The sequence below is a fragment of the Excalfactoria chinensis genome, chromosome 2 (genome assembly GCF_039878825.1).
Source record: "Excalfactoria chinensis isolate bCotChi1 chromosome 2, bCotChi1.hap2, whole genome shotgun sequence".
Classification (NCBI taxonomy): Eukaryota; Metazoa; Chordata; class Aves; order Galliformes; family Phasianidae; genus Excalfactoria; species Excalfactoria chinensis.
Genome location: NC_092826.1, coordinates 23,611,670 through 23,623,527, shown reverse-complemented (window position 1 = coordinate 23,623,527; position 11,858 = coordinate 23,611,670). Strand labels below are relative to the sequence as shown.

At 39.9% G+C, this 11,858-nt stretch overlaps 1 protein-coding gene across 1 annotated transcript; it reads left to right on the top strand.

Moving 5' to 3' along the window:
* Positions 1-459: 459 nt before the first annotated feature.
* On the top strand, positions 460-9,389 carry OTUD6B (OTU deubiquitinase 6B). The gene is made up of 7 exons (XM_072330080.1): positions 460-629; positions 1,895-2,049; positions 3,950-4,045; positions 4,629-4,941; positions 5,564-5,625; positions 6,801-6,907; positions 7,180-9,389. The coding sequence occupies exons 1-7, from the start codon at positions 539-541 to the stop codon at positions 7,262-7,264; spliced, it is 909 nt and encodes a 302-aa protein (XP_072186181.1). The 5' UTR covers positions 460-538; the 3' UTR covers positions 7,265-9,389.
* The last annotated feature ends 2,469 nt before the right edge of the window (positions 9,390-11,858 follow it).

Here is an 11,858-nt window from a genome sequence, read left to right as displayed (position 1 = left end):
GTTATCACAACAGGTTGATAACCAACCTAACAGGTCAGGTTTGAGGCCTTGGAATTAAGCCTGCTAGCCATGGCAATGATCTTAATAATTCTCATTTATTCTGTTGCATGGCAGCAAAAGAATTTGCTCTTTCATGCTTAATGGAGGGCCTAATACCCTCCAATCCAACACTGACTTCAGTTCTTTTGAGGGGTGTTCAAATATGGGTGACCCGAGGATTTCACTGGTATTCCACTGGAGCAGATCTTAATGCGGCAGCGTGCAGGCCGTTGTTCTCTGCTGGTGAAAATGTACAGCTAATGGCGGCATATCTGCTGAAAAATACCGTTTTGTGGCTGAGAGCTTGCTCTATCAAACAGCACTATTGTATGTGGTGCGCTCTATCTGATGTAGTTCTCATGGAAATCGATAGGAGGCATTACTTTCAGGCCCACCGCCAGGCGCGGGCGGGGCCGGGCGGTGCGGCGCTGCCGGAAGCACGCGGCTCCCGCCGGGGTCGGGCTGAGGGCGTCCGGTGGGCGCGGGCCTGCGGGCGCCCATGGAGGGCTCCGAGGACGAGGAGGCGGAGGCCGGCGGGCCGCTGCAGCAGCTCGTGAAGCGGCAGCGTAGGGAGAAGCGCGAGCTGCAAGGTGAGGCGGGCCGGGTTCGCGCGGCCGAGAGCAGGAGGGAACGGCCTGCCCGCTCGGGCTCCAGGCCCGTCCGGCCGCGGTGATGGCGGTGACTGCGGCTCTGCGTCTGCGCTGCCCTGAGCCGCATCTCACCGATGTGCTGCGGTACCGCGGCATAACAGAGCGTTCCTTTACATTGGTTTTGTTGAGCTGTGTCGTTGGCCGTGACCTGTTCGTTAAGCGTTTCCCATTGTTGATGTATCGATAGGAGCTTTTCCTTATTTGGGTTCTTTGGTATTTAATATAAGAGATCAATCTGAGGCCTTTAATCAGAGGGCTAATTTGGCAGTGCTTTATTGTTACAGGAACATAGTGTTTTGGGACACGTTTTCATTCCTTAGATAAAGCTGATATTGAAAAAGAGGCAGTAGTCAACGGGTCCTGGTAGATGAAAAACATGACATGAGCCAGCAGTGTGCTCTTGCAGCTCAGAAGGCCAATTGCATCCTGCACTGCATCACAAGAGGGGTGGCCAGCAGGGGTGGAGAGGGGATTGTCCCCCTCTGCACTGTCCTTGCTGGGATCCATCTGGAGTACTGTGTCCAGGTCTGGAGATCCCAGCACAGGAAAGATGTGGAGCAGATCCAGAGGAGGGCCACTAAGATGATATAGGGCTGTTGCTCTTCTGTGAGGAAAGGCTGAGGGAGCTGCACTTGTTTACCTTGGAGAAAGCTCCAGAGAGATCTCATTGTAGCCTTCCAGTACTTGATGGGAGCTTATAAACAGGAGGGAGACTGACTTTTTACGTGGGTAGGTACTGATAGAACAAAGTGGGTTTGAACTAAAAGAGGGGAGATTCAGATTGATTGTGAGGGGAACGTTTGCCACTGAGAGGGTGGTGATGTTCTGGCACAGCTGCCCAGAGGAGCTGTGGATGCCCCATCCCTGGAGGCATTCAGTACCAGGTTGGATGTGGCCCTGGGCAACCTGGTCTGCTGGGTGGCAGCCCTGCACATAACAGGGGAGCATGCTTGAATTACTGCTTCTTGAGTACCCATTCTGCTTTATGTAATAGTACCGTAGTACACTTCAGATACCATGATTTCAACTGTTAAGAAATATATATGTAATTTAAAACGTGATAAGTGTGAGCTGCATTCTGATATCTAAACTGTTAAAGCATTCTGATATCTTGAGATATATAATTTTTTTCTTTATAGCTAGCAGTCCTTTAGGCCATGACTGTGGAGTTGCTGTAACGTTTTGTCACACTGCTTATTTAACAGCAAAAATTCAAGGCATGAAAAATGCTGTTCCCAAGAATGATAAAAAGAGGCGAAAACAGCTGGCTGAAGAAGTCGCCAAACTAGAGGCAGAACTTGAACAGAAGCACAAGGAGGAATTAAAGCAGCTGAAAGAAGCTATGCCTGAGCAGAATAAGGTATATTCCTTAACTTCGGCTGAAGTTGCATAGATGCAATTTGTGTTCAGACTTCTTTAACTTTTTAAAAGATTGACTAATGTGCAATATTTTTTTTAAAAGCATTTCTCCTTTTCCTTGCAGTATTTCCTTGCAGTAGCTTCTGTAATCTTTGAAAAGATCCAGCTGCCATGTTGATTGAGCAAACATTACTGGAAGAAGCATTTAGTTGTGTTCTTACTGGTGAACAGTATTTGGTTTTGCTCTTAAGGCTAAGTTGATAGCTCAGTCTTATTAATAAATAACAAGAACTATAAAAGTACATATTATATTGTCATTCTGATTACCGTAAGTAGTGGGCTACTCGAGTATTGGAGTGGTGGACCTCAGTAGGCAATTGAAAAGTGCATTCTGATTGGTTTTGTGATTCTGGCAACAGTACAGGTGGCATTCTTCTTTTGCAAATACATTTTCTATAGTCATGAGAGTTCTGACTTAATTGCTATTGTTAGGCCATGTTGGCAGTATAGTTGCTTACTTCAGTGTTTCCAGTGTGCTGTTCGGTAGCAAACCACTTAATTTTTGACAGAGGCTTGGTATTATTCCGGTTTAACTGCGGGAAATACTGATGAGTAAACTACATATGAGCATTTAATTCAATAATCTACAAAAATTAACTTATGTTTTAGCAATTACTAAATAAAGTGACTGAAACTCCCGTTGCAAACCATTCACGTTCTACAGAATTAATTCTGTATATCTAGTACTGAAAGGAACCCTTATTTCTAACATGTACTTGAGTTTAAATGCAGTTGGTGCAAGCAGGCCTGTTCATATACTTTCTTCTATCTAAAAGGCAGTACAGCTTGCAGCTGAATTGGCACAACATTGGCACAACATGGTTATCTGTGACTGATGCTGTTTTCCTCGCTTATCCATCTCCTTAAATGATTTCCTAACTGTGCATCTTTTTGCTATGTAGATCTTGTAAAACAAATAAAAACCTTTCCCTGCAGTGCCTTCTGGACCCAAATTCTGATTTCTAACTTAAGGAGGAAGTAAGCAGGTTGGCTTATTGTTTGAAAACAAGAGAGAAAAGGATGAGTGAAGGACTTTCAGAGGAACTGTCTTGACAGTTAAATCTGCTGAGATTTCCTTTTGAAAAACGTTTTCAGTTGCAAGCGCTGTGAACCTATGCAAGTCTTATGTAGTATTCTTTAATCAGGTTCTTAAGCAGGTGATTAATTCATAGGCATTAAACGTAACGCTTTTAAGATTAGTTTCAGTGGCTTGTTTCATTTTTACCAATGAGTGGTCAAAGCACTAGCTGATATTCCTATGGCAATCATAGATTTCCCTGTGAGGATTTTGGTTTGAGATACCCGGGTTCATTTATTACTCAACTTTTCTATTCAGACCGAAAGTACACCTGTGCTTTCCAGGGTGACATCTGGTTTTTGACCTTCTGTCTTAGAAATGTCAATTCTTTGTCTCTTCCCAGTACGAGTTAGTCTTTGTTAACAAGGGTAGAGCCGTATACTTTGACTAGCACAGAACTTGGTAACAGCTCTCTTGCTGCTTCAGCTTAACGTGTATCTGCAGGAAAGGAGAAGAAAACTCCCCTGCAGCCAGTGAGCTGTGTTCAGGCTTCAGTGTGGAAGCTTGTAGGACAACATGTAGAGTTGTGCAGTTCACAACTATTTTTATTTTGAGATTAAAGGAAGAAGGTAATCAGATGAGTTGGGATGTGAAATGCTGGACTGTCAGCTTTGAGAGGCTTTGTGCTATGCTGATTTTTGTGTAAAAACATTGTAAATATATACTGAGAGTACCTTGAAATAGCTTGAAGTTGTTTTAGGAGACGCTCATCTCAGTTATTTGTACTGATAAGAACTTTTAACACTTCTTTTTCTCTTTTCAGATAGATTCTATAGCTGATGGGGTTGCAAATTTCGAGCTTGAGGGACGGGAGCAGCAGATTCAGCATCCTCGAATATCAAAAGCACAGAAGAGACGGGTATGATGTAACATCAAAACATTTGACAAATAATTAAGTTCCTTTCATTTAAAATAAACTGTAGTAACTAGTAATGATTTTACAGAGAGCATTACCTGGCTAATTCAGTATTGATTTTGCACCTACTGGGTGTCTTGAAAACTTGTGAAGTTGCTATGTAGACATATGTAAGTATTTTTAGAATAGCTGCACTACTTTACATTCAGCTGGAAGTCTGAATGGTTCAGGAGAGAGAAGACAGGGAAAAAAGAAAACAAATTATCAAAACCAAACCGTTTTGTAACAATTTCACTGCAAGGAGTAATAAAGAAAGAAAGAAAAATAATACAGGATATGTGGAAAGGATGAAAGTAATAGAACATCACTGATTCAACAAAAGGGGATTTATTGGTCATTCAGCATTTGCTAAAACTCGGCTTTAGGAGGTTTGTGAGACTTAGTAGTACTGATTCAGGAGAACGTTTCATAAACTTCAGTGTACTGAGAAAACATTTCAATTAAAGAGTTACAACTACTAAGTCAAGAGCTGTACAGACATATCCTTAAGTCTAATAGTTGATACAATTTATGTTTACAATCTAAGGAAAAAAAAGCTGCCTTGGAGAAAGAAAGAGAAGAAAGAATAGCTGAAGCTGAGATAGAAAATTTAACAGGAGCAAGACATCTTGAAAGTCAGAAACTTGCCTCCTTGTTGGCAGCAAGGCACTTGGAGATTAAACAGATTCCTTCAGATGGCCATTGCATGTACCGAGCTATTGAAGATCAGCTCAAGGATCACCACAATTCCTGGACTGTTGCAACTCTGAGAAATCAAACAGCGAAGTATATTCAGAGTCACTTTGATGACTTCCTGCCGTTTCTTACAAACCCCAATACTGGAGACATGTATAGCAAAGGTAAGAGTTGTAGCATAAAAGACTTTAGAAAATGTTATAGTTATGTCTGAGAATTCTTGCAATCAGTTACAGCTGAGATGTGACTAACTCGTTTTTATATATTTGTTCCTGAACTTCATTAGTTTATTGGTTCTGCTGTGTTCTAAATGCTGTAGAAGTGAACAACTATTTGGCTAATCTGGAATTTAAAAAGCAGCAGCTGAACTACATGCAGTTACAAGATACTAAAACCATATCAGATATGTAAGCATAATACCTGCTTTCATATTCTATTCTAGACTCTCACAACAACAAGTTTTGAAACACATATGAATTTCATGCTTTTTGTTACTAACAATTCCTGGAATAAAAAGTTGAAAATGTAAACTACTTTTTCCCCCCATATATTTCCTTATTCCCTTCTTCAGTCTTCATTTTTCTTTCCAAAGCAGTTACACTTTTCTTTCTTTTTTTCTGGCCTCCGTTGCTTTTCTTTTTGTTTTCCCTTCAGTGACCGTGTATATTTTCCTGTGTTTGGACTGTTTAGGTTCCAGTTGTTCATTGTACGACCGTTATTTTTCCTCAATTGCTTGTTCTCAGAGGACAGGACTACTAATAGTTGTCTTCTTTTCATTCTCCACAGAAGAATTTGAAAAATACTGTGATGATATAGCAAATACAGCTGCATGGGGTGGTCAACTGGAAGTAAGTATTATATTCACTCAGTTCATATTATTGAGGTATCTTCAAAAAAGGACTTCTTAGGAAACTGTGCCTGTAGGCATAGGGAAACAGATTCATAATTTTCTTCTGTGGTTATAATTTTCCCCATGTCAGCATTTCTGATGGTCTCCTGATGTTCTGTTTGACAACATAGCAGGTAAATAATTCAGTAGCTTAAAATATTGTTAGAAAGAATCACAGTAGGGTTAGGGGAAGACTAGGTCTTAAGGGGAAGAAAGTATTTTCTTGTGCAAGCTGGTGCTAAGTGGAGTGTGATCAGTTTTGGGCACCTCAGTACAGAAAGAACATGGAGGTGCTGGAGCAGGTCCAAAGAAGGGCAACAAGGCTTGTGAAGGGCTTGGAGAATATGGCCGACGAGGAGAGTCTGAAGGAACTGGGGCTGTTCAGACTGGGGAAAGGAGGCTGAGGGGAGACTTGATTGCTTTCTTCCAGTACCTGAAAGGTGCTGACAACAAGAGCAAGGCTGGTCTCTTCTTATTGGTGACAGGATTAGGGGAAATGGCCTCAAGTTGTGTCAGGGTAAGTTTAGGTTGGATATCAGGAAAAACTTCTTTACGGAAAGTGTTGTTAAGTACTGGAATAGGCTCCTTAGGGAGATGGTTGAGTCGCCATCCCTGGATGTGTTTAAAAACCGTTTGGATGTGGTGCTCAGGGACATGATTTAGCGGAAGGCTGTTAGAGTTAGGGTAGTGTGGTTAGGTTGTGGTTGGACTTGACGATCTTAAGGTCTTTTCCAACCAAAGCAATTCAGTGATTCTATAAAAGCTGGACTAGATGATCTTGGAGGTCTTTTCCAACCTCAGTGTTTCTATGATTCTATGATAACAAAGCTAACTGTAATGAAGCTATGTTGGATTTTTGTAATAAGCTTTGAGGTCTTCTTTTATGGCCTTTTTTTCTTTACTGCTTTCTGAAAGATTAGTTATTACTGTAGCTAGCACAGCGTTGTTTGTTTCTATTAAGACAATAAATAAGGCAATTTAGCTATTTTGCTTTTTAATAAAACTTAGTTTCTAACAAAGTCTGAAACATTATAACTAAACTTATATTTGATAGAACGAAATAGCAAGTCTGCTCCACTCTTGGATTTAATCGTATTGATGAATGGTGTGGGTTGTTTTTTTTTTGCCTTACAGCTAAGGGCTTTGTCACACATTCTGCAAACACCTATTGAGGTAGTGCAGATGGATTCCCCTTCAATTGTTGTTGGTGAAGAATATTCAGGCAAACCAATAATACTTGTGTAAGTATGTAATTTTATCCATTCTTAAAATTCTTACAAACGTTAATAAAACTTTATTATTATTATTCTTCAAAGTTTATGTCAGTCTGTGTCTGAAAGTCACCAACATTAAAACCCATCTTTATTAATACTCTGTTGTTGTTTCTTTTAATGACCATTTATTTTTCTGTGCTAAAACTTGAACTTATTCAGACTGTCTTCCAGTGCTGTTAGTGTTTGGCATGCAGTATATTTTAGTTAAACTAAATGTTTGCTTTCTAACTTTTTTTCAGGTATATGAGACATGCTTATGGATTAGGAGAACATTACAATTCTGTAAAACTTCTAACAGATGCAACTACAGAAAATGGCAGCTAGTATTTAAAAATCCACATTGGTAACAGTGGCATCTTGATATGTTGGGCTCCAGACAATTCTTAGATGGACTAGAAAGTAAAACTACCTGGAATGGATAAAAATAATGAAGACCTACGAGGCTTTGCTGGGAATCATAAACACCTCGTGATTTGAAACACAGAAACAAAAAATTCCGACCACCACAGTACTTTGAACTTGTTGGTATTAATCATATTTAGGAGATCTCTAAAATGCTGACTGTGTAGGTCAGAGCTATTTTTCTGTTGGTTGGTTGGTTTGTTTGTTTTTCTTTTCATAGAACTTCATCTCATGCCACGGTGAAAATGCTCAGCAGCAAATGGTTAATCTGCAATATACTAAAGAATCAAGGTTTTTAGAAAGGTTTCTGTTACATTATTTCTTGGAGAAATTCATGATCACGGAAGAACTGAGGACTTCAAAATAATCGGTTTGTTTAGATTGGTGAAGTGTTCTTTGATGCATTTTAGTTCCATCAGAAACTAGCTTTGATACAGTAGTAGGGATCCCCTTTATTTGGGCAGAGAAGAGCTTGACTGAAGGAGTTACAAAAAGTGTCTTAAACTTTTACAGACCTGATCAAGTTTTTTACCAGGATCTGAGGGCTTCACTTTTATTTTGCAATAGGAATACTTGATGCTGTTCCTAGTACTGAATCTATTAGGTAGAGAATTGTTGATGACTGCACATCGTAACATGGATGAGTCAGCTGTGCTGTTCATCTTTCATCCATGTGTTTTGATGGTGCAGAAATCTTACAAGCAGGTCCTCAGTTTCCTTAGTTCAGGTAGTGAGACTTACCTGAACTCATCATGTATGGATCCACTGATCTACGCGTGGCCTAAAATGCAGTATTTTATACGGCTTAAAACAGCTGGTTGCATACAAGTGTAAAAATAACCACCTTCTGTTTCATCAGTAACTTGAAGGGTGATATGCAAAATAATTTATATTTTCCTTATTATGCACAGAGAAGACTTGAAAGGTTTTTTGTTTTTGTTTTTCAATCGTTTATCTTTACATTGGGAAGGTAGTTTTTTGTCCTGAGGTTGCTAGAATTATGACTTCAAAACTGTCAGCAAACTGTGATGCAATCAGTTGTTTTTTAACAATAGAAGCATTGTTGTTCTTTAAGCTGTAGCCAATAACATCCTAATTGTCTGCTTTATTTTAGTGCCGGTAGATTGCTTTGGAGAAAAGCAGTTCTTGTCAGATTTAAACGCATATGCCCTCAATTGAAGATTATGAGGTAACAGTACACATACTGTAATCCTTCGGTGAATTTAGCAGGTGGATTGATGTTCCTAGGACTTAAGAACTGCAAATCTGCTCTTGATCAAATAGATGGATGTTCACTTATGGATCAGGTTATGTCTGAATTAAAGCACTTTGGGAGAGGGAAAAGTACAAGTTAAAAAGCAGTCGTAGCAGAGGTCTATGGGCGGCAGAGAGGTGCTGGTTGAACAACCAGAACACACATTAAGAGTTGTTTAGAATGGTTTAGATAACCATGTATTATCAAGATCAAGAATTTGCTGCATCCTTACTTATCAGATACATATAGCAAATATCGCTCTATTTACAGCAGCTCTTCTATTGCAGAATTTGATTTACTACCTTGCCTGTATGAAACCACGTTTTTAATTTCCAATAAAAAAAAATCAGATGTTATTATGAAAAAGACGCCCCTATTCATAACACCACTATAAATTTTGTCAAAAATAATAACAAATAGTGTTCTCAGTGCTGCTTAAAATTGGCATGATACAAAATGCATACGCTGCTTCTCATAGATACCTTGTGAAAGAAGTTCTTTGGTTTCCTGGGTTCCCGTTGTTGTATTTTCTTTAATTGACAGAGGAAAATGTCAGAATCCTGGAATGCCTGTACTAACAGTTTGTGCTGTTTATTATGTTTACAATCTGTATAAAGAAAAAGAATGTTTTAATAGAGTGAGCAACGGATCCTTGCTCGCGCTTTGTGGACTTTGCCAAAATGTAATAAATTGGTTTATATGTGGCAATTTTTGTTGTGGTCGCTTCTAATTCTGTACATGAATCGTTCACTTCTTAATTTCTAGTATTAATAAATTTACTAATTTTTATGACTTTAAGATCCTACTGTAGGATGAATTCCCTATGAATCCTCCCATTCAAGCAGGCAGAGCTTTGCTCTTTTTAAAATGGTGTTTATAGATGAGTTTTATGGTCAGAATCGTAGTAATGGTTTGGAAAATTTCTGCTCAAATAGGCTTGCTCAGTTATCCCCAAAATAGACAGAGGAGAGTCTCCAGCTTTCTTTATTTGAATAAAGGGAGAGTCTGCTGGGGGCATTTCACCTATAGGGTCTCTCAAAGTATTGGAGTTGTAGCCCCCATTCTATCCTTATCTCCCAACCACATTGTCCCTCCTCTTTTCCTTACTGTACTCAGAAGTTACCTGGACAACAGGTTGGTCATGAGCCAGCAGTGTGCCCTGGTAGAGAAGATAGTCAGTGGCATCCTGGGGAGCATTAAAAAGCATGGCCAGCAGTTCAAGGGAGGCCATTCTATGATTCTATGAAACACTGATGTTCGTGAGTATTTTACATTGTCAGATGTAGTAAGAACACAGGAGATAAATAACAAGTCCCTCAGAATGGAAAGGCGCTGTGGCTTCAGAAACATGAAATCACCTTTTACCTGATTTTCACTACTTAGTTATCACCAGGAACACACAGGTAAATAGCATACCAAATATTCTTGGTATTAACATGAAATCCCATGCAAAAATTCCAGTAATAACAGAAAGTTTGTTCACATTGTCCTTACCAACATCCCAATCGTTCCAGGTATCCGCTATTTCTGGTTAGCTATCATTTCTTTCCAATGTTCCTCTTTGGCTGGTTCTTGTCACCTTGTGGTTTGTGAATTCACTGCTAGGAAGGTTGAGTAAGTGAAGAGGAGCAGCAGCTTTTACAGTCAGTCTGGTGTCTTCTAGGAGGCCCGAATCAGATGTTTCAGGCAGACCTGTAGAAGCACATCTAGAAGAGGGCCACAAAAGTGATCTGAGGGATAGAACAACAACTCTGTAAGGATGGGCTGGGAATGCTGGGGGCTGTTCAGGCTGGAGAAGAGAAGGCTCCGGGGAGACCTGATGGTGGCCTTTTGGTATCTAAGGAGAGTTGTGAGAAAAGGGACAGACCCTACTAAAGGTTCTGTGGTGACAGGACAAGGGGAAGTGGCTTCAAATTAAGAGGGGAGATTTAGATTGGATATAAGGAAAAATCATTTTTACAGTAAGCACAGTAAAGCAGTGACACAGGTTGCTCAGCGAGACAGTAACAGTGGATGCCCTGTCCCTGAATACACTTGAAATCAAGCTTGATGGGGCTGTGAGCAACCTGATCTACCTGTAGGTATCTGTGTTTGTTGCAGAGGTTGGACTAGATAACCTTTAAAGGTCCCTTCCAAGTCAAATGAATCTATGATTTTGTGTATTGCTTTGCTGTGTAGAAGTGACATCTTCGGGGCTGCAGCAGCCATCATACAAAAGGCATGGACACCGAATGCCCCAGAGCCACCTTGAAGGCTTTTGTGAGAGCGGGTGTGAGGATGTCCCACCTGCATCATCTGGTTAGTCCAAAAGGCAACATATCAGGTGGTATTTTTCTTGTAAGCCATGCAGTTCTGTGCGACTTTTTAGTTCTCAGACACAAGCTGCCCTTTAGCTTCCAGCTGATCTCCTGCGATGCATTTATTAATGACAAGCAGCCTGTGTTGATTACTTAATCTAGGTAAGCAGCTGAGCCGACTTAAAAATAGGACCTGAAATATAAAAGGCATTTTCTCTGCCTTCTTTGGCTCTGGGAAGAGCACTAACCCACCCGTTCCTTTGTTTTGCGGAACTAATAAAAGCAGCAGATGGGTTATGATTAATCACAAGAGGCATATGGTATAGGTACGTATAGGTACTTTCAGATACAATTAAAATCTTAGCAACTGCCCCTGTGTGTTATAAATAGGTGTATCATAAGAAGAACTGTTCACGAACCAAAGACTAGTAAAATCACAAATAAAACAAGGTAATCTCTGTGTTCCAAATGAAATACATTAGGTGTACTGACTGAAAAGCTTTATCCTCTTCGCATGTTAGAAACATTCAGGTGTATACTTTTAAGTAGCAAAAAATAAAAATAATAGATATATATGATTCTGGGAAACTGTGTTTTCTGTAGAGTCTCCCCAGATTTTATCTGACCTTCAGGTGTTTTGTCATGAACTCCGAAGAGATCAGTTTCATGACGAGTCTGAAGATGCTGTGCTTGTTCAGAAATAAACTTAGGGACCTTCCAGATGTGGGTAATGTTATTTTATTGTTTAAAGATTTTATGTTGTATGGTAAAATAGCGCTGTCTTATGAAAGATCCTTTTGATGAAACTAAGGGCAGGGTGATTTTAAACTAGAAGCTCTTCTTCATGTACGTGCATGTCCTATCAAAAAAGAAATAAAAACAACGAAACAACAACAAACAACTTGATAGTATAAATAGGCAATAATTTGTTGCAAAATCCTAGCGAGGCTGCACTGAATTTGGG